Source organism: Lepisma saccharinum, chromosome 1, assembly GCF_977018435.1.
Source record: "Lepisma saccharinum chromosome 1, izLepSacc3.1, whole genome shotgun sequence".
NCBI classification, from domain to species: domain Eukaryota; kingdom Metazoa; phylum Arthropoda; class Insecta; order Zygentoma; family Lepismatidae; genus Lepisma; species Lepisma saccharinum.
In genome coordinates this window covers 88,139,220-88,163,044 of record NC_139229.1, presented here as the reverse complement: position 1 = coordinate 88,163,044, position 23,825 = coordinate 88,139,220, and the positions used below count along the sequence as shown (strand labels likewise).

The window sequence follows — 23,825 nt, the reverse complement described above, 5'->3', positions numbered from 1 at the left end:
CCTGTGCTTAATGTATAATTTCCACCTGTGACTAACGCGGTAGTAGGTTTTTTCGGTGAAGAAGGTTGAAACACTGCATACCCACAACGTGAGTCAAGATGTGCCCGCCATATTGTGTGTTCCGGAAGCGAAGAAAGGAATAAAAGAAAAGCACTCAGAATGTGAAAAATTAAGTTTGTTTTCATGTAAACAGCATAATGGCACCTTGAACTATGTTCTGCAATACACACTTGATAAGTACGAACCGTGCGAAACACACAATATGCGATTTTAATGTGTCTCCGATCTATGAAACTGGTACCAATGTGTATTGCAGAACATAGTTCAAGGTGCCATTATGCTTTTTACACGAAATCAAAGACAATTTTTCACATACAGAGTGCTTTTTTTATTCCTTTCTTCGCTTCCGTAACACACGTTATGGCAGGCACATTTTGACTCAAGTTGTATGTATGCAGTGTTTCCAACCTTCCTCACCGAAAAAACCTACTATCGTGTTCGTCACGTGTGAAAATTTTACATTATGCATGGGTAGCTTACGGATAGCCCCATGAACCATTTCCGATAAGGTTTGGTTTGGTTCGGTTAGGCAAGCATAGTGAAAAAAAAGGGGTTGGAAACACTGACAGGTGCTTACATAATCAAACGTACGCAGCATGCAGTTGACGTAGCGAAAGCAATGGCAATTGTGCAAATGTGTGTCTGGTATACCGAACTTTTACCGCCAGCTTTTGAGCTATTTTCACCAGATTTCAAACTGCATGTGCATGATCTACAACCTGGCCTGGTCTGTTACACAGATGTGTGTATTCTTTAGTTGTTGATGCATATGAAGTTTACATCAGTGTGAATTTATTTTTGTGCAGCAGACAAGTATTTTTTTTTTTTGCATGCCATGCAGTTTAAAAAATACCACAAGGTGTTCTGATATGGACTAGTGGTGCTAGTATGTGACATTTCATAAGTAAGAAGGCATATTACATTCCTAAATGTTTTCGTTCTTAGTTTAGGCAGGTCAGGTTTAGGGCTATTAGCATTAAAATTACTTCTGTAGATACTCCTAAACACATGAACACGTAATTTCTGGTCTTCAGCATTGTATGCTCTTCTCACTACCTGGTGACAGTAGTACGAACCATTGTTAATATAAAATATCTTCTTAACAGTAAGTTCAGCAACATTGCCAATGAATGTAATGAAATAAACTATAATGTTGTAGTATGTTATGATTGAGGTAATTACTTTTGCTGGTGAAAAAAAGCCACATATGCTGTTCCTAGCACCCGGTAAAATTGCCCCTACATGCTATTCTCACTAGGGATGGCCAGATCCGGTACTTTCGGATACAGATCCAGGACTTTTGGATACGGATCCAGAACTTTCGGATCTGGACCAGTTTTGCCATCCCACATGTGCTTCTTTGGAAAGTAAGAATGTGCTTATAACATATTGTTACCTGCTAATATACATATATATATAATATACGTACACACACATATATATATAGTGTGTGTGTGCGTGCGTGCGCGATTTGTAATTAATTAATACACTTACTAGGGAGGTCTAAGTCTCCCCCTCCGATTTCCATGAAACTTGGCAGGTGTATAGAGGCCCCCCCCCTCAAATGTCAAGATGAGGAGAAATTGAAGTGGGGATTTGACCCCGAAAACACGTAAATATGGCATAGGAAGAAACAGGGGGCATAGGGCCTCTCTATACACCTGTCAAATTTCATGGGAATCGGAGGGGGACACAGGGGTCAGATGATTCCCACGTCAATTTGTCCTTATATTGACATTTGAGGGGGTTTTGCCCCCTAAAACAGTTTTTTAGCTGAAACAAAAAAAACACGTATTTCTTCATTTGGGCCCGTTTATACACACACCTGCCAAGTATCATGGAAATCGAAGGGGGACACAGGGTCAGATCCTCACTTCAATTTGTCCTCATCTTGACATCTGAGGGGGTTTTGCCCCTAAAACCGTTTTTTTTAGCTGAAATAAGAAAACACGTATTTCTTCCATTGGGTGCCCCACTATACACCTGCCAAGTTTCATGGAAATCGGAGGGACACAGGGGTCAGATCCTCACTTCAATTTGTCCTCATCTTGACATTTGAGGGGATTTTGCCCCCTAAAACAGTTTTTTAGCTGAAACAAAAAAACACCTTATTCTTCCTTTGGACCCCACTATACTGCCAAGTTTCATGGAATTCGGAGGGGGACACTTAGATAACCTCCCTTGTTAGTATTACACTTTGTAATTATTTAACACTGCATATATTATAATGTTTTATTTTCATTTGTAAAACTGTAACTGTAGATCAATTGCATAATTTTTATATAACATTTCTATCTTGTTATATGTGTTAAAGGTTTCATCCTGGAATGGAATGTCTCACATTTATGTGTTTTCATTTCCAATACATTCGAATGAATACATATTCGTTTCAATGGCATTTACAAAATCACCTCGTACATTTGTGCACGAGTAGTGTTAACTGATGCGTAGCAAAGTATTTTAGGAACAACACTTGAAAAAAATTCTTGTAGGACTAACGAAAAATTTCTTTGTAATCGAAGATCATAATACCTTTTAAGGTGTGGTAATATTATAATGGGATTGAGATACGAAACTCTCGGATCCGGATTTTTGGATCCGGATCCAGATCCGAAACTTTCAGACCCGGATCCGGAATTTTCGGATCCGGATCCGAATGGATCTGGATTTTTCGGATCCGGATCCGTTTGGCCATCCCTAATTCTCACCACCTGGTGAAAATAGTGGTAACGGTTCCGATTGTGTTATGCTCTTTTTCAAAATCTTGCATCAGATACACTAACTGTCGTAGGACTTTGGCAATCATTGTCACGAAATTTGAACCTTTCTTAAAGTATTTAGCAGTGTTTTGATTTCGGAAAATTATTTGTTAGTCTTGAAAAAAATATTTTAAAAATACCTTACACAATAATGTCGCCTCCCGATATGCGAGGCATTCTTCTTTCATGGAATCGGAAGGAAGCATCGTGAAGTACTGCTGAGGTAATTTAAACGTTAGGGAAGCTAATTAGCACAGTTATCTCCTGAAGGAAGCACACATTATATGAAAAATAAGATGTTAAAAGTATCTTGCCAAAAACTCACCATTTCACAAACTTCATGCATGACACAGACTACAACCACTAGCTGTTCCTCTCCCCAGATGTTCGCAGGATGTCCGAAGGGGTTTCATGTTTGAGAGAAGCAGTAGCGACATCTAGTAGTAATTAGGGGTGTGCGAGATGGGAAATTTTTAAAAATTCCGACACTCAATGGTTAAAATTCGCAATTTCCCGACAAAGCCAGGAAATTTTCGAGACTGGAAACGTTGAAAATTTCCCAGCAGCCACCTCCACCCGTACCGATGGATATAGGCTATAACAGTAGTTTTTTTCAGGGCTAAAAAATTCATAAAAATTGACCCAAATTGCCCATCGATTCCGGGCTCCGCCCCTGGAGTAATTGACCTACCTCTACTGTGGCCCTACCTTTCTCTATAGATTCCCTTTAAAGGCATGTTAGAACCAGGTCTTCTGGCTTACCGAATAGCAGTTTCGTAGCACTCATCGTTCGCGAAACTATACATCAGACTAAACACAGTTGTTAAATCACATTTTCGAGCCATGTTCCCTTGGCCCTGGAAAAATATCTGTAGCCCTGACCTGGATGTTTCCTTTGGCATACAATTTTTCCGAATCCTCGATTCGATATGGAACTGTATAACTTCATTGGTTTTTTTGTGGTGTGGACAAGAACGACAGTTGTACAGGAAACCATTGTCGGCACACCACTGAAAAGCTGTAGAGTTGTTTGAAAAAGTTTCGTGAAGCCTGTATAGGTTCCATGTATCTCCGAACATTTTCCCTGCCAGACGAAGTACACATTCAAACGCTGCACGTAAACTACTAGAATCAGTGAACCGATGCCGAAAACCCCTTCGTACCTCACAGATGTGACCCACACAGAAGCGGAAGTTCATCCGAAAGACGATAGTAAACAAATGGGCTGTTGTCAACAGTAGGATTACATAGGAGTATATGTAAGTGGAAAACCTGTGTCAACAAAACACCCAGTAGGTTATCGCTAAAACTCCACAGTATGTGTTAACAGTAGTAAATCGAAATCGAACCATGTAAAAATTGCATTCGTAGCATGATGAAATCACAATAAAACTAAAGGAACTTGGGCCAAAATAGCCCTGTATACTATTTTCACCATCTGGTGAAAATAGTCGCAGCCTTTGTTTATATATGTACAATCTGTATCCTCGAGGTAATCTTAGAAGAGATGCTACTCAAGAGTGGTAGAATAATGTCAGTCTGTGGAATAAAACACCTATAGCCTACTGATATATTTGAACCAAAAGTATGGCAGGCAAAGATGAAAAAAATCCCAATTGTGGGCCATCAAAAATCCATTCATAACACACCTATAAAGCGAGAGAACACAAAAAATGCTGTTAGCATCAAACAATCACTTGTAACATAGGAACAATGTCAGCAATTCGGGGCAGCCCTGAGTGTGGTTCTTATCACATCCACCCAATATGGCTGAATTGAGAATGTGTGGACCTTACCTTCGCACCCCGTGTGTGCCTTCAGGTTCCATGGCTACATTCTTACACCCTCGATTTCGCAAGGATTTTTTATATTTTTTATGAAGATTGTATGTTTACAATTCTGAAGAACAAAATTCTGGAGTGCGGAAACAAGTATTTACGTCTGTACAGCCATTTAAAGTTGAGATGTAGCCGTTTGAAGTTGTGAGGTGGAAGTCTACTTGCGGCCATGTTAGTTTCGTAGCACCGGTAATCTACTTGCGGCCATGTTAGTTTCGTTGCACATGTACCGATGGATATATGTAAAAGTCGGTTTTTCAGGGCTATACCCCAAGAAATGTCATAAAAATTACTGTCTAAATTTCCTGCCGATTCCGGACTTCGTCCCTGGGGTATTAACCTACCACCTGCTACCCCTATTGCGGTCCCGCCTTTCTCTACAGAGTCCCTTTGGAAGGCATGTTAGAAACTGTCCGAGCCACCTGCCCCCAACACTATTTTCCGCACTGACACATGAACGTACCAAAAAAATGAAGGCTTGAATTTAACCTCAGAAGGTAACTTACCTCTCTTTTGCAAGGCCAGGCACTGAATTCCTGGTCGAAGTTAAATTTGGAAGTCCAAAAGAGAAGTAAGTCATATGGCATAAGTCTTCCGTGTCCTCATCCACAGAATACTACCCTCTCCTTCCGTTCCATCATAAAAATAAGAAGTCTCAAATTATCCCATCCCACAAGTCATTCAGAAAATACAACCCTCCCCTTTATGGCCTGCAGTTGGCAAAAAGAAATGTGCACGATGTGCCACAAGTTAACGTATAAACTCATGCTGAGGATACCGTTCAACAAAATCTCCAACCCGGCAAAACATCACACAATTAACATATCACAATCGCAAATTATCCCATTGCACAAGTCAATAAGAGAAAGAAAATATGCAGATGTGCGCCAGTGACATGAATCCATGATGGACACCCTTAAAAACCGTATTGACGTTACATACGTAAGGAATGTTAATATTAAAGAAACGTATGTTTCGTGGGACGTGGATCTAAAAAAATTACCTTCCGTGCTATTTTGAAATACCCTTTGTTATAAGTAACTAATTTTTGTGACGAAAATATTTGAAATTTGCAAGAAATCGACGGTGTAGAATGTGACCACGGAGCCTGCCTTCTCAGCATGATATTTAAATAATCGATATTTGAATTGACCCAGAATTAGTATAATTTGCACACTTTACATACCTTACGGCATATGAAGGCTGGACACACAGGACCCCCCATAAACCTATATATGAAGAAGAAATGAACATGTGCAAATTATCTAATTTGCATTGCTTGGTTTGAATTTCATCTTTGTGATTGGGTAAAGATAGCAATTTTACCATGTACTGTATTTCCTTTTCAATTTAGATGGCAATCTGAGACAGAGGAAGAAGTATTTGCTAAGGAGCCAAAGGGAGGATAAGAATCTCGCTGCATCCCGTGATGAAGATGCAGTCACAGGTAATAAGTTTCTTGCATTTGTTAATGAAAATTTCTAAGTCATTTTTACATAGTTTGCAAAGTGAAGAAGCAATTAACCAACTACGAAAAGCACTAATTATTACATAGGTTAACTGTGCACTAACAGAATCAAAATTAAATGTAGAATCTGTGTTATTTTGTGAACTGTTATTACATATTATACAAATGTTCATACTTTGGAGTTGGTGCTGGCTTCCAGGATTCATTATTCAAGTCAAATTTGAGACCACAACATCAACAGGAGGTGTTGAGTTCAGTGTTTTATTACTAGTGAGGGGGGATGTGTTTTTGTTTGTTTTTATGCTTACCTTTAGTAACACCACATGGTTAAGGCTCGGCTAGACCTTTGGCATTCGAATGGGCGAATTCTTTCAAATTTTATCTCCATTCGAAAAACCTCTTGGACATTTCAAAATATGAAAAATTACATACTCTTAGAATTCCTTCTAGAGCATTGATATGAATTTTCATGTAGTTTGCTTTCACTGGTATCTACTAATTATCAATAGTTTTGCAATTACGTAAGTCTATTAAACTATTGATAATATCTAGATGGAGCAATTTTACAATACCAGACAATTCCCCAATTTCTTTCATATTTCGCATACTTAATAATTTAGGCCTCGTAATCACAAATCAGCAGTTAAAATTTGGCGCCCACGTGTAGAACTTGCAAAATAAGCAGGCTCCGTGATCGCAACCGACACCCTCGATTTCTCAAGAAAATCAATGTTTATCACAAGATTTTGTGTTTCGAATACTTAAAGATGGGTATACAGAGCATTCCCTGACATTCGCTACGAGACACTGCAGCAAGCTGCCCTATGTCAGCGCTTGTTTTTCCCGGTGAACGGGGTCCGTGACAGTATCTAGAGTTGGCTATTAAAATTACAGTTTTCATATTGTGTACTAACCTTGACTACAAAAGTAGTTGAAAATGAGTTGAAAATGATGTCCCTCTCCTACAACACATTCCTGGCATCTCCGAAGGAAATTGGCATTTACACGTGCAAGTTCATCTACTGTAATTCTCCCAATTTCTCGTACAATACTCTCTTTTAACTCACGGATGGTGTGAGGATTGTCTTTGTGTACTTTATTTTTTATTCAGAACTGACTCTGTTACTCTAAACTTTTTTACGAGGTTTAATATAGTGGTCCTATGTGGAACAGGAAAACCAGGAAATTTCGTTGCAAAACGTCGTTCACACTTCTCCACAATTCTTCTTTTTGGAGTAACACTCGACAAGATAAATCCTTTGTTGTAATGTAAACTTTTGTTGTGCCGTATTAAGCCACAATCTTCAACACATGGACACGGCACAACACAACTTCCGAGGGAGGATTATACTGGCATCAGTCTGCAATGTCAACTGAAAGGGAAAGAGATCGAAGGCAGGGAGAGCAAAAAAAACAGACTGTAGTGTGCGACTGTCACGGACCCCTTTCACCGGGAAAGACAATCGCTGATGCCAGTCTGCTTGCCGCCGAGTCTTGTAGCGAATATCAGGGAATGCTCTGTATATATATATTCCTGATATTACCACGAATCCGAAATTTTAACTATGTTATCCTAACCTAACCGTGCAGTTTGTGGGGCTACCAGTGCATGGTTCGTGGGGCTACCCATGCGTCGTTTGAGGGGTGCAAGGCTAATGGACTGTCAAAAAATGTCAGTTTCGTAGCACTTGTGCAACAAACTTTGGAATAAACATTGGTTTTCTTGAGAAATCGAGGGTGTCTGTTGCGATCACGGACCTGCTTATTTTGCAAGTTCTACACGTGAGCGACAAATTTTAACTGCAGATTCGTGATTAGGAGGCCTAAATTATTGAGTATACGAAATATGAAAGAAATTGGGGAAGTGTCTGGTATTGTAAAATCATACACACACTATGTTCCCAGGGGTAGTATGCACTACCTTATCTGTGTCCTATCTGGACAAGAGTGAAAGAAAACTACATGAAAATTCATGACAATGCTCTAGAAGCAATTCTAAGCACGTATAATTTTTCATATTTTAAAATATCCAAGAGGTTTTTCGAATGGAGAGGAAAATTTGAAAAAAATTGCCCATTCCAATGCCAAAGGTTCAGCCCATAGACATACTACTACAAGATGTTACAGCTGCGGGTTAAAAATGGTTGACAGTATGGCGGCACTAGAAGGTCGTTTCCTCGCGACCACCGACGGCAGCACTGTCGGGGAAAAAACAGAAGACGAACGCTATGCGCAAGGACTCGCGGATTGCTCGAAACGACAAAACACTATCGTGTTCCATACCATTCGCGTTCCGATACTTTCTAACCGCGTTCAGTCGATTTGCGTGTATAATAAATTAAACGCGCAAATTGACTAAACGTAGTTAGAAGTGGCGGAAATTAATTATATGCAATGATTTCGTTTAATTACAAACTTTTCGCATTAAAATTGATTTCTATCAAACAAAAATAAAAGTATACGAAAATTATATGGAAAACGTACTATTACCAAAACTTCCTGAAATTGCATTATTACTTTGAGCGGAAATATATAATTTCCTCTAAAAGCATTTTTTTAAAAAATCTTCATCATACGAAAATAACAGTCTTAAAATAGGTGACTTTTTTTTTCTTGGGTGGAGAAATGGAATGATATAAGTATACAAGAATTCAGAATGATTTATGTCATGCTAATCCATATTTGCAAAAATATTTTTTCCCTGATTGATTCTTCGGTTATACAGGATTGTATTGCAAGATTTTACACAGATCAATAAAAAATATTTTCTTTGCCACACAATAAAACGGAAAAAAAATGACTGTGTACAGCAACTACGCTCCATTCGATAATAAAAATTTCAATACTGTCAGGGATCAGATCCAGTGGCGTGACCAAGGGGGGTTGGTGGGGGTTATAACCCCCCCTTTGGCCCAGTATTCCCTAAAAAAAAGAACATCAAATGCAGGTAAAGATGGCAAAATGAGTGCTGACTACTAAAAAATGTATACATAACCCCCTCCTTTCGAAAATCCTGGGCATGCCACTGATCAGATCAGATAGCTTAAGGCACTGATTAGAAATAGGTTAGTCTGTACAGAAAAAAATATAATAATTACTAAGAGAATTCTCGGAAGTTTTCTCAAAAATCAAATAAATAAGAAGTACTAGGTTGAATGCTACGAAAAGGTTCAGCCTTTAACACAAATTTACTGTCATGACAATGACCATTAAGTTGAAGTGAAATTTTATACCTTATTGTAGCAAGTGCAGCAGCACCTACTATACATACTATATGCTTGAAAGAAAAGTATGAAAACATTTTGGAAAATTAATTGTTGTTCCTTGTAGACTTCTTTCAACATTTAAAGCAATTGAAAGAATGAAAACCGGTAATATTGAAAATTAATATTTCTACTATAATAATACACAGAAAATATTAACAAAAATAATATCTACATATACATAAAATAATATCTACAATATCTCTTACATAAAACAGCTTATTTATAAACCAAATACTCATCATTTACTAAATAGCTGAACATGAATGAAGAAATGTTGATTTATTTCCCTCCACGATGAACTTTGTGCCAGCTGATACGAGACTTAAACAGAGAAGTGCCATATTTATTACACTTCCCACGTCCAAGTCCCATACCGGACTTTGCATTTGTATCTCTTCTATCTTGATGTGTGCATAAAACACGCACACAGGTGGATAATTCCTAGAATGAAATAAGTATTTCAGAATGATTTATGTCATGCTAATCCATATTTGCAAAAATATTTTTTCCCTGATTGATCCTTCAGCTATACAGGATTGTATTGCAAGATTTTACACCAATCAATAAAAAAGATTTTGTTTGCCACATATTAAAACGTAAAAATTACTGCGTACAGCAACTACACTCCATTCGATAACCTACTATACATATATGCTTTTACACTGAAAGAAAAGTATGAAAACATATTTTCGAAAATTAATAGTTGTTCCTTGAAGACTTCTTTCAGCATTTAAAGCAATTGAAAGAATGAAAACCGGTAATATTGAAAATTAATATTTCTACTTTAAAAATACACAGAAAATATTAACAAAAATAATATCTACATATATATAAAATAATATCTACAATATCTCTTACATAAAACAGCTTATTTAAAAACCAAATACTCATAATTTACTAAATAGCTGAACATGAATGAAGAAATGTTGATTTATTTCCCTCCACGATGAACTTTGTGCTAGCTGATACGAGACTTAAACAGAGAAGTGCCATATTTATTACACTTCCCACGTCCAAGTCCCATACCGGACTTTGCATTTGTATCTCTTCTATCTTGATGTGTGCATAAAACATGCGCACAGGTGGATAATTCCTAGAAATTAAATAAATGCTCTACAGTGCTGTACAGTGGGAATAATTTTCTTGCGTTTTCATGTTCAAATACTATTAAAAAAATATGTACTGGGAACTGCCCAATGGGTAACATAATTTCCCTGGTGACACTAACATTTCAGTAGCCAACATGCTAGAGTGCTCACCACATAAATGAGAGTACACTTTGCAAAAATAAAGTCGACCGAAGCTATGGCAAACAAAAATAATGTACTCACTTTAAGAAATGCATGACTTCATTATCAACTTTGGCTGCTTTATCCTAAGGACATACGAGCACCATTACAAAAATGAAAAATTCATATTGGACCTTGCTACTCCATACCTCCTTTCTGTAGTTATTACGCATAGTTTTATAACATGAGCAACTAGTATTTAATGAAGTACAGCATAAACAGTGTGCAGCAGAGACTACTTACTTTCATACATCTCACTGGACTTGATTAATCTGTTATATCAGTAACTACTGTACTGTGTGTATCATGATACATGAATGTTACTGAACACAAAAATGTTCATCTTAAAATAGATAAATTGTGGAAATGATCATTCTCTGAAGTGTTGTTTTTTTTCCACAGAAAGGTTTCTCCGAACTGCAAAGTTATTCCCACAGTTGTTTGCAGTACTGAAAGCACCTTTTCATTCTCTTGTATAGCTTCTAAAAAAAACTTCATACAATGGGAACCATGATTTTCAGTAATTATTCTCAAAATAAAAAAAAATGTGCAACTACATTCATGAGGTGTTGGGACGAGCAGAACAAGTTATTTTCAGCAGTTTTTTTTATTATTATGGTAACAGTTTCATACATCGGAGACACATTTCTTCACTTTTACAGAAGAAACTACTTACGGAAATGAGTTTTTCTAAGGTTTCTAACGTTAGTCAAGGTATTTTCTTTCATCGTGGTATCTATTTGACTGGGAAATCATGTCAGTGTTTCCAACCCCCCCTTTTTTTTAACTATGCTTGCCTAACCTAACCTTATCGGAATGGTTCGTGGGGCTATCCGTCAGCAATGTACAATTTGCACACGTTACGAACACGATAGTAGGTATTTTTCGGTGAAGAAGGTTGGAAAAGACTGATATTGGAAAACAAAAGAAGCTATATCATTCACCAAGTAAGCGATATCGCACCGTTACGTGCATTCGATAGCACTTAGATAAATGCGTAGAAAAAGTGTTTGTTTTTGTGTAAAACGCACAATGGCACCTTGAACTATGTTCCGCAATACGCAATTGGTAGGTACGAACCATGCAAAACACAAAATATCTGATTTTAATGTGTCTCCGATCTATGAAACTGGTACCTTTATTATTAAGTACAGATGCTATTATATTTCACACATTGTCAATTTTTGCAAATTAAAAATGCTGATTATTGATTATTATTACAACTTTTTAGAGAGAGCAGTGATATCACATGGTATAGATGATTATTTTTTGAGACATAGAACCTAACAAGCAATGCAAAACAAAATCTTACAAGAGAACGTGAATGTTTTATAAAATAATTCCCACATTATGAGGAATCATGAATTTAGGTGAAAATAGCACAAAAATGAGGTTGACCACTTGGTGAAAATAGTAACTGAAAATATGCTGCTTTCAATACAAAGTTGCATTTACCTCAAATGATCCTTAAGGATTAGCTACATACAAATAAAAAAGGCTGCGACTATTTTCACCAGGTGGTGAGAATAGCATGTAGGGTTATTTTCACTAGCAAAATAATTACCGGAATCATAACATAAGTAGGTTAGGATCATTATGTTTAATTATCTGATTATTTCCGCGCGTGTGTATAATTATAAAAGTAAGAGAACCAAACCTGGTCCACCTAAATCACTCAAGCAAGCAAGCAAATATGAGAGGCATTTAAAAAATAAGTTATTGCAGAAGCATAACATCACAGATTAAGTTATACACATGGAACTTGGCCCTTACAGAACAGTATATAATATTATTACCATTTCATTAAAATTCCTGAGTTTTTATTTTACACAACAAATGATACACAATTACAATCAGAAAGTTCGATTTCGATACTGAATGCAAGCCTGTAGTGATGTATGAAATGAACGGAATTTGGTTCACGTTTGGCGATACTTCTTTATCACTTTTGAAAAAAAAAGCTTTGATAAGTATTACGCAGTGATTTCATACAATGTTAAATTACGATTTCATTAACTACATTAGGCAACACTTACCGCATCCCCAAAATAATATTCTAATGACAAGAATCAGACGACATAATTTCAAAATTTGAGCAGACTGGTCGGCCGGATGAAGCTACTTATCCAAATTAAAAACTAAATAGTGTGTGTAGATAAAAGAGTTGTAGAACACGTACATTGCCGGTGCTATTTTTAAATATTACACGTATTCTACTCACATTCTCGCAATAAAATTTAGTACAAGAAAAGGTTCGTGAATATGGACAGGAATTTGACTTCAGCCGGTTCACGAGGAACAGTAGAAACACAGAATACTAACTACGGTCAACCAATCTCCCATAAGACTGAAACAGCCCTGGTTCAGCCGAGCCTTAATTTCTTGAATACTACCATATTTACCCGAAAATAATTGCACTTTTTATCCAAATTTCAACTGCAAAAAGTTAAAGTGCGGCTTAACTTCATGACCTTGGCTTTGGTGCTTATTTCTCATTTTTAAATGATGCCAGAATACACCTAGCATCTATCTGTAAATGACAGTGTGCTCGAGTATAATCTTTGTTAAGAAAAATGTTTACATACTTCTTACTACTGAAGTGGATGATTGATACCATGCCTAACAAGAAAATAAATGTTTTGAAGGGAAATTCTATAGGTACATATTGTTTCAAATGCAAGATTGACACGCACCTACTGACTTATGTGTAAATTGTTCTAATGTTGCCAACACCCTTAATCAGACTTCTCAGCATTTTTTTAATAAGACAAGCAGCCACAACAACTTAAGTTACACAATCTCCTATGCAGTGATCAGAACGCTACATTTTAAAAGTAGCTTTGCTATGGGTACCGCTACTCATCCCAAAACTTGCTACACTATTCCTGTTTGCTACTTTTGCATAAAAGCAATAAATATCCATATGTATATTCAAAAGAAAACTTTAGCAATTATCCGTACTAGATCATACACTCCTTTATGTCTGGTAATGCCAGGCCAATCGTAGGATGTTTATATTTCAAGTGACGTAGGATGTGAATTTTAGCAATGTTTGAAGGCGTATTTCTCAAGAACCAAATCAAATATTTAACTATTGCTTAAATACCTTGCACGTCTCACTTCTGTTTCATTGTCCATAAAATGACTGCATTTAAAACCAATTTTGCATTAGTTTCGTTGTGGTAATGTCCATTGGATGACTAGAAATTTATATGCTGAATATCTGCATTTTGGATATCTTGATATATTTTTAACTGAATATCTGATATTTGGATTTTTCATTTACTGACACTGGATATCAGAATTATTCAGCTACTAATGAAAAGAATTATGCAGGTATCTATAATCTGGTATATCAGAATCTATATCACCTGGATTATCAGCAATGCCATTATCTTATAATACCCTTAATCATTATGAACATCCTGCACAAGTAAGCATCATTATTGACAATATTTTGACGCTGTTGCCACACACAATATTTACCTCAAAATGCTGAGAATGTAGGGAAATTTTCGCTACAAGCTACAGGAATTTTGTAGCTTCGCTACAGCTAAAGCTACAATTTTCAAAATGTAGCGTCGCTACAGTAGCGATGCTACAAGTAGCTCTCTATTTCTGACCACTGCTCCTATGCATATAGGAAAATAGTTTAGTTTTACTGTCACAAATAACACACTTCAAACATAATTTCAATATTTACCTCCTTCTATTTGGAAAAGTGCCCTCGGTGGCTCAGTCGGTAACACGTTTGACTACCATGCTAAAGGTCCTGGGTTCGATCCCCGGCCGGTTCAAATAACGGGAACTTTTCTAACGTTGGAAGCAGCCCAGGCACCCACCCAGCGTTGAATGACATGGGCACCTGGGGGTTAAAGGCAGTCAGGGGCATGATGCTGATCACATCATCCCCACTCACGACCGGATCAAGAAAGTGTGGCATTACCCCCACACCCCCTATATGCATTCATGGCGTGGTGCTAAGCACAGGGGAGCACTTTACTTTTTTTTATTTGGAAGAACAAGACACTTGTACATAGTATTAATTTTGATCAGTGTTGTTAACTTTGAACACTGAAATAATAATTAACATGTACCTTAAAGATTGTCACATTCATTTCAATGTACATCTGAACCAACCTTCTAGATTATTTGATTTCGTTATATCTCTTTTGAGAGTTGCACATTCAGGTTGGTCATCAACCACAAACTCTTACTCTTAGAAATGCGTCATATGGTTGAAATGTCAGTGATCACTGACAAGACTGGTACAATATATATATATATATATATAATAAAATTGCTGCCGATAATTTTCTTCCCTCAGTCTCTCTAATTATTGCCTTTTATTCATTTCTCCCCTCGAATTTTTAGGGTGCAACTTATTTTCGAGCCAATTTGGTACATGCGATATTTCAGGTTTGCCATTGTTGTTCATTACTGTACGGACGCGATAAGAAGCGGCGTGCAATCAGAATGCAGAACGTGACCAAATTCTGTCTCCTCTTTGGTTGCCATGTGGCTGGGGGGTTTCTACGTTGCCACGTTCGCACAAACACACGGACAGGCTAGTCAGCTGTTGGCAAGCTCGGGCATTCTGGCAAGCATGAAACATTTTATCTTCCTGCTCTACACAGCAACCGAAAACCTTCACTGAAAGAACCTTTGTTGTGTTTTTATTATGGTACATTGCAAGCATCAGCTACCGGCATCTTTTTACTTATGTTGTATCGTATCACAATTACCAACAAAAGAAAATGCGTCTTGTGTTATGAACAACACTGTGGTAAATCGTTCTCCTTTGATTTCATGCCGCCTCTCTTTGCCTTCTTTGTCACGCCGCGATTGTTGAAGCTTTAGAACGTACAAATGAAATGTATTTCTTGGAAATTAGGGCAAATTACATATAAACAAATTACGTTCAACTTCGTTTCGTTAACACGTTTTGAAATTATATTTTGAGGAACCTACAAAAATTCACCTCCAAAACAGAATTTTACAGAACTGAGTGAGTTACTGTATTACGGAGATGAATTTATCAAGAACAAATCAATTGTGTGTGAATTGATTGATTGAGTTGGTGTTTTAAAGTCCACTTTATGCACACTACGGCTAATCTGGAAGTGGGATCCGAACCACTATGTGCCTCGACAGGGTATCAAACCCATGACTACTTGATTACAAGGCGACAAGACTTACCCTACCACTGTGCCATCGGGGAGGCACATGTGGGTGTGTGAAGTGAGATAATTTGGGAGCTATATGAGAATACAGGCTCTGGCAATACAGAGTTCAATAAATTACAACGAAACGCTTGGCAATTGCTCGATTTCCTTAACATTAATGATACATTTGGTACATGTGTTATTAATGCTTTGAGGCTACCTGTATGTAAAAACATAAAAAATGAATGAAAGAACAGAAGTAGTAGTTAAAGAATCAGTTGTTTTTGCTTACCGGCTACCATTGCAGTGGCGCTATCCCAAGATCATCTTCATTGTTGGTTAGTAAAGGAACATCTTCATCTGAGCTACTACTGTCACTGCTGTCTTCCCGCCCAAGTGAAATTACAAAATCCTCCATTTCCTGCTCTTCAACTCCCTCCTTTTCCCATGCTTCGGAAATAATCTTCCTTGTGTGTTCTATAGCCGAACGCCACCTATCTGCTGTCACATCCCCGATAGCCTGTTCTGTCAATTGCAAAATTTTAGACGGTGTAAAAGGTGGCAAAGTGTTCCTTTGTGCTACCAGCCCTTTGACCTGTGCCCAAATAAGTTCGATTGCATTGTACATGCAATGATAAGGCGGGAGATGGACCACCGTATGTCCCACTTCTTCTGCAAGCTTGTCTATTCGATATATGGCGAACTGGGGTTTGTGTAACATAAGGAGCAGCAGTAGTTCAGCCTTCCTCATGTTTCTGTGGGCGCGCGAGAATCCTGAAGTAGGTCAATCCGGCAACAGCGCGTCGCTACCAGAGTGGGTGGTCCCACGCCACTTGCTAGCGCGTCCCGACAATAGTATACATGTGAAGGTATGACATACTCGAATTACAAAACAATATAGCCATTGTTACTATTATTAACAAGTGGAGTTTGAAAAAGTCATTTGTTTCCCTGTGAGTCTTATGGGATAGATCTTATAAAATGGGCTATAACTCCTCAACCACAGCTTTGTTCTGATATATTTCACATTTACATGTAATAATGAGAACAAAAGAATACTTTAACAACAGGAGACAATTAGGGGTTCATGGGGACAAAGTCCCATATTTTAAAAATTCCCCGAAAATTACCACTTTCGAAAATTTTGCATAATTTATTTTGTTTAAAAAATTGCGGGATGAGCATTACATAACCTTAAAGAGTGGTATTTTGTCATACTTCCCTCTAAATTTGGTCCATCCAGCATCCATGGGACTGACACTACAGACTTGTTCATGACAGTTCGGTACATACCAGAAATAACTCCTACTTCCTTCTTGGTGCGAAGATGTTGCCACATTGAAAGTGTAACAAATGAAAAGCAGCAAGCGCTTATGCTTTCGTTATGCACTTCGTTCTCGCAGTCGCTCCAGCCGATGCCAAGAGATATATTATTTTTTGTTTCAGTGGTGAAGGAATGCGAGGTGTACCCAAAATCACATGCAATGATTAGGCATATTTTTTAGGATTTCTAATGTAAAAAGTCTCATTTCACGCATTAAATGGGCCGAAATGCAGAGGCATTTCTTGTCAATTTAAACAAATATGAATGGACATTGGAACCAGACCCGTCCAAAAATGACATTTGAAACAAACAAAAAAGTTGGTTACTGACAAAGCCCACCGCATGGCTTACAGCTTCACACTCATTGTTTAGTTTCAATTCTCAGTAGTATTTGAATATTCTATTTTGCAAATTACCAATGTTTTCACTTTTTTTTTTATTCCGTCACATCTGTACTACTGAATAATCACGATATTTCTATGTTTAGAAAGTAATATATGCTTTTGGTAAATGCACATTTTCATAGATTATTTAAATGATACATATTAGCAATGCTATTTAAAATGAAAAAAAAAAGATGACGTTGCTTAATGTGAGTTAATCAAAGAATCAGGGCATTTACGGATCACGGCTGCTATTCGAAGGAAACTCCGTACAAAATTAAAAGAAAAAAGGTAGTTATTAACCATGTTGTCTTGTAATCGAGTAGAGTGTTTGATTCCCCGTGGAGACATAGGGGCAATGGTTCAGATTCCATTTTATAGTCTAGTCTCGGTTAGCTTATCTGAGAATAAGGTGAACTTTTAAACAAACTTGTTTAATGAAATCGAGAACACGGAACAAATGTTGTTTTTCTTCACGCGGTCCTTCATCTAATTAATGAAAAGTAGCAATTAAAATTTTACATCTTTTAATAATTTGTACAGGTATTTTTAAAACGTAACAACATATTCTTATGTTGATACGTTTACGCTGTAAAGTTGAGAGTGGCATTTTAGGAAAATCATGTTCGTCTATGATGATTTTATGAAGTTTTCCCAAAGTTGGTAGCTCATTTTCCCTATACATAACATACACTGTCCTCCTAATAGCAGCCTGGGTAAAACTATCATAATTTTCAAGACGAATCACCCCATATCATTCTTCTTCTTTTTGGTGTAGGAAGTTTCCCAATTTGTTTTCATTAAAGTCTTTCTTAATTTTAATAATAGTTGACCTCTGACATAGCTATGCCCGTTGCTTCAGATGCCATTCGAGTGGCAGTCTTCATTGTGTCGGTGCCACCACTAATTTCTTTGCCCAGAAATAGGCATATACGTTCAACACTGTTCGGCCGAGGACAAACATTTGCCTTTTTTATGCTTGTTCTTGTAGCATTCTAAAGAAAAACATGCCATTGTTCTTCTTGCTCACTTCATGCACTCGACACTCTAACCCAACAATAAATAATAATTAATGAAATAGAAACAATGCAACACGAATAAATCAAGAAATTAACAAAAAACACAGAAGAACACCGCAATAACAAACACAAGTCGATAGATTTCAGAGCTCACTTTTCACCCTCGGAACATCAATGCTTTAAAATCCACAGAACGGAAAATGCACTACACGTTTCTGTATCGCGTATGTGTGACTCTAAAATGAACTGGCCAACCTCTGTGGCAGAGTGGTTAGCACACTGCACCACAACGCCAGAGGTCCCGGGTTCGAATCCCAGCCTGGGCATGGGTGTTCTTTGTGAGTGTCCCTTCATCAAACTCATCATATCATCACTCATCCTCATCTTCACGATTAGCCAAAAGTGGCAGAAAAGCGAAGAATAAACCATATCAGTCAATCAAAAGGAACTGCTCAAATTACATGTGTTTCACAAGTCTCAGATTGTGAAGCAACGAGTTAGAATAATAAATACTAATGACTAGGGGTGTGTGGAAGAGAACATTTTTGGTGGGAATGGGAATTTTTTTTTTTAATCCCGATGTTCAGGATTAGGTAAAATCTGCAATTTCCCGACCAAGGTGGGAAAATTTCAGGAACGGGAAATGATAAAAATAAAAAGTTCCCGATGCTGTGGAAATCGCGAATTTTATGTCATTTCCTTTTTTTTTTCCATTTCTGAAATAATAGCTAACAATTTCCGAGAAGCGTCAAGACACTTACAATGCAGAAAACATCAAGAATTAATTACTTTTTAAAACTTCCATTTGGAAGTTCCGAACTGCTCGGGATCCTGAAATGTCTGGAAATGATTTCCCGAAGTTGGGATCGGAACGGGATTTTTTTACCGACTTTTCTGGATCCTGCACACCTCTACTAATGACTCAGTCGGGAAAGTGATTATGTTAAGCTCACAGGTACTAGGTGAGCATTGCTCTAATATTTAACGTGCCCCAAGTGATATGAATATCATTATGTGTGGAAGCATTTTCTATGCAGAACTTTTGCTACGGTCGATGCTATACTCTTTCTAAAAAAGAAGGACATTTACAGATTTCTAAAAAATCTGCCCGGGTGCTGGACAGACACCTCAAAAAGAGGACATGTCCGGATAAAAGAGGATGTCTGGTCACCCTAGGTATATGGTGTCGATTTTGTAATTAATTTGCTGATGTGAAAATAATCTGTAATGTAGTTCAGTATTCTGCCATTTTGTTTTATGAATAGAAACATTCAAGGGTCATTACAAAAGTTTTGCACATTGTACATGCATGGTTGTTAGGGTAGCATGATCACTCTGATTGTTGCATCAGTTGTGATCTAAACGTTGTGTGCTGCATAGCTTGCCTCTGTGCTAAACAATTTTACCATAAAATGGAAGAAGAAAATTACACAGGTTTGCTAAAGTTTAAATATCTTCATTCTTTGTAAAGTTTCAATTTTGATGTTGGAGTGCTGGTCGCTACTTGAAATTGTATGCTAATTGCTGTCATGTGACTTTTCCTGACAGGCCCAGAGTTGTTCTCAAGTGCCCCCATCCTAGCCTCAAAAACATCCTGTTCCACAATACTCCAGCACCCTACACCCAACATTCCCGCTTACAAATGCAACTACCCTAGGTGCAAAAACCTCTCTCATTCTCATCATTTCTTTTAATCTAGATAGGTGACACTCTAGACACCACACAAGGTGACAGTGTAGATAATTTTTCATATGGTTTTGTTTATTTCCTCTCAGGATCCCTGGCTGGACATACCTTGTTCTGTTTTCTGCACGACCATGCTTATTTTGATGTGAAAGGGAAGAAAATGCTGGTTGAATTCTTGACCTTGGTTTATAAGTTAAAGTTATGGGAGAGACAGAACAAGGAAAGAGATCTTGCAACTATGGATCATTTTGAGATTGCTGTATTCAAATCTCTTTATCTAAAACTCCAAAAGATGAGAAACTTTAAGGCATTTCAATTGAGCAGATGGTTGGATTCTACTTTTACGGCAGAGAAAAGATGGAAGGTGGTATGTATAGTTTCTTCTTCACTTACTGCATTTAAAGGCAGCTAGATTAAGTATTAAAGGAGTACAATTGCAAAAAGCTGCATAATTCACCCTCTTTTTTTCAGTCCAAAAATTGATTTCTAAACTTTCATCTCATAAATATCAAATGAGCGTTTCAGATAACAAAGCCACTGATAGCAGCACAGAATCTTGAGACACAGTTGATAGAATTTTTTGTAAGTCCGTACTTCACAACTTTGTAGTAAATTTTCTCAAATGTAATATTTTGACTGTAATGCACAAATCAATAACAACTAGTGTATTAACTTTTTCGAGGTGGAAAAAGTTTGCTAAAGTGACACAAAGAAGTACTAATGTGTGTTGATTTGGAATATTCAATTTTAACATGTATCCTAATCTTGCACCCACCAGTTTACCTAGTAATAAATAACTTTTAAGTACCGGTAATACCAGCACTTTTTTTAAAAATAAAACTTTACATAATGGTTGCACCCCACTTTTTGCAAAAAAAAAAAGGGGGGGCATCAAATCTGTGATTTCGCAGTGAGTTATGGTAGGTTTTTTTTCAATAAAGAGCTTGCTTTTTTCATAAAAAAAGGAAATTTTGCATTTTTTTGCCAATTGTGGCTAACCTATTTCATTTGCAGTTTCAGTTATGATTTTGTATATTTGTAATACCATATTTTCCAATTATTTTTCTGTAGTTTACGGTTATTACAAGCATAAGAAAACAGTTTTTCGTTGTGATGTTTCAGGAGAACACACGCTCCCTTCATCAGACATTTATTTTCATTTTGACTAAAGATACAGTTATAACAATGGTTAGCAATTTTTTTAAACAAAAAGAAGCCCTTATATACATTGTTGTAATATAGCAACTTAACTGTGAAAAGAAGCAGTCTGTTTTATTTTTATTTCAGATAAAAAAAAGTGATCACAATATTTTTTATTTAAAATTATGAATCCCAAATATCATCAGGTAATTCAAAGTCATTGTTTTCACAATGTCTCTTGAGGTTTTCTGTTACATTAAATTTTAAAGATGGTGACTTACCCCATTTGTGAAAAAGAAAACTCCATACTGGATCTATGTTACCATTTTCATTATTTAATTTATTCCAGTGTTCTTCTGCAATGAACGAAGCTTCCCAGAATTTCAACTCTTATGTTTCCCGTCAATATTTTTAAAACCCTTCTCTTTTTAATCAAATGCTTCTCTTCGATGATGTGAGCTAACAAACCTGTTCTTGGGTTTAGATTTATAATGTCCAAATCGTGTTTGTGCCATCTTATTTCCATTTTCCTTGCTGTTTGCCCTACATAATCCTTTGAACATGAATAACTTATATTATATATTCCTGTGGTTTCCACATCTGGTAGAGATTTTCTCATTTTGAATTCATTAAATGTACATTCCAATCTTCTTGGTGATCTAAAAACAATTTTGAAATTAAATCTTCTAAAAATTTTGGCAATTTTATGTGAGAATCCCTTGTGGAATGGAATGCACACAAATTTATTTTCAACAGATTTTTCATCTTTGTCTGTATTTCTCTTTTCCTTTAGTTTTAGTGGGACTTGTTTTTTTATTTGGTTTATTCTGTTATTGTGAAAGCCATTTTATTTTGCTATGTTAAGAAGCCTTTCTTCTTCATTTTTGATATCCTTATTATTAGAACATAGTCTTTATGCTCTCAGGATCATTGTAACATCCATTATATAACAGATTCTTTTTGTTTAAAAAATTGCTAACCATTGTTATAACTGTATCTTTAGTCGAAATGAAAATAAATGTCTGATGTATACTTGCAGGCCAACTAGGCTCTGGCACCTGACCCCACAGACAGCATAATCCTCTGCACGGTCATATGTTGTTCCTATTTGTCCTTACATTTGAAGTGTGTCACTCCACAGTCTCAGCTTTTATAAATAGAGCTGAGCCACTTTCGAAATTTTGAAGAAAGGAAAAATATTTTTAAAAAACTGCATATGACAGTGCATATGGAGAAGAGGCTGAAATTTCATTGCACTTTTGCTTTTGAAACTATGCAGTAACAATTAATTCAAGTTTCCTGGGGGGAAGCGTAACAAATTTTTTCCTGAGATTTCGACCAGTGTATGGGATTGCTGGCCACCCACCATTGTGAGGAAATTGGGGAGCTACGAATGAGTAGCAAACCTGGTCATGAAAACCTACAACAAATGGGGGGGGGGGGGGGTTTGTTGTTCTGACCACACGGTTGGATGATCTCCCACCTCTGCTGAGGCATGTGGGAGTGAGACCGACTGTTGGTAGGTAAGGCTTTTGAAGAAAGGTAGTAAAGAATAATTTTCTACGTTGCCTATGTTTCTTAAACAGTTCTGTTTCTTTCTTTACAGATGTATGACAAAGTAATTGCCCGTGGGAATTTTCTATCAAACTTGCAATTCAGCAACGATTCAAGTCGAGACCCTCTTGAGATTACCGATGAATATGAGTTGGCCAATGAAGAATGTGACTTGGAGGTTAAACCTGAGCCTGAAGAATATGTAGATAACTTTGAAAACGAAATCAGAGTGTTGTATGCACCTCAACAAGAACGTCAAAGAGATCCCTTGTCAGACAATACAGCTGAGGTTGAACAAGCAGCTGAGGTTGAACAAGCAGCTGATGGTATTTCTGAAAATGAACCGACTGTAGACAATTCCTTGAATCGGTTAGAAAGGACCAATACTGCTAATTGTGAGGGACAAATAGTTGCACGAAAAAAGGTTCGACGAAAAAAAGGAAATGCAAGCAATGTGAAGAAAATACTAATAGTTCCAGGAGATTCACATTGTGCTCGTACTAGGCCTCTTATTTTCAGAAAACAAGTGACAAGTGATGCAAACCAGAATCTTGTTAGTGTGGCCAGGTGTGCAAAAGCTAATAGACGAAAAGAAAGACCTGCAAAACGTAAACTGATTGCACCTAATCTTGTAACCAATATCAAGTCGGAGGTTTCTACAAGTGAGCAGGATAACGAAACACATGAGAGCACTGAACTTGGTACAGTACAACGTAACGTAAACTCAGAATTTGACAATTTCATTGAAGATGTTATATCTGGTGCTGTTGTCTCGGCTGCGAGTGAAAATTTAGCACCACAGCAAGAGCAAGAAGTGCAATATCCGAAGGAACCACCTATAAGGATTCAAAAGCATCCAACACCAAGGTGAGTA

General features: G+C 37.1%; 1 protein-coding gene across 1 annotated transcript in view; it reads left to right on the top strand.

The window, feature by feature from the left end:
* LOC145997367 (uncharacterized) overlaps positions 1-23,825 on the top strand; it is a 46,733-nt gene that overhangs the window by 2,495 nt on the left and 20,413 nt on the right. Inside the window, exons 2-4 of the mRNA XM_083134331.1 lie at positions 6,012-6,104; positions 20,347-20,624; positions 23,004-23,818. Coding sequence (XP_082990457.1) covers positions 6,012-6,104; positions 20,347-20,624; positions 23,004-23,818 — 1,186 coding nt within the window. The remainder of the gene's footprint in view (positions 1-6,011; positions 6,105-20,346; positions 20,625-23,003; positions 23,819-23,825) is intronic.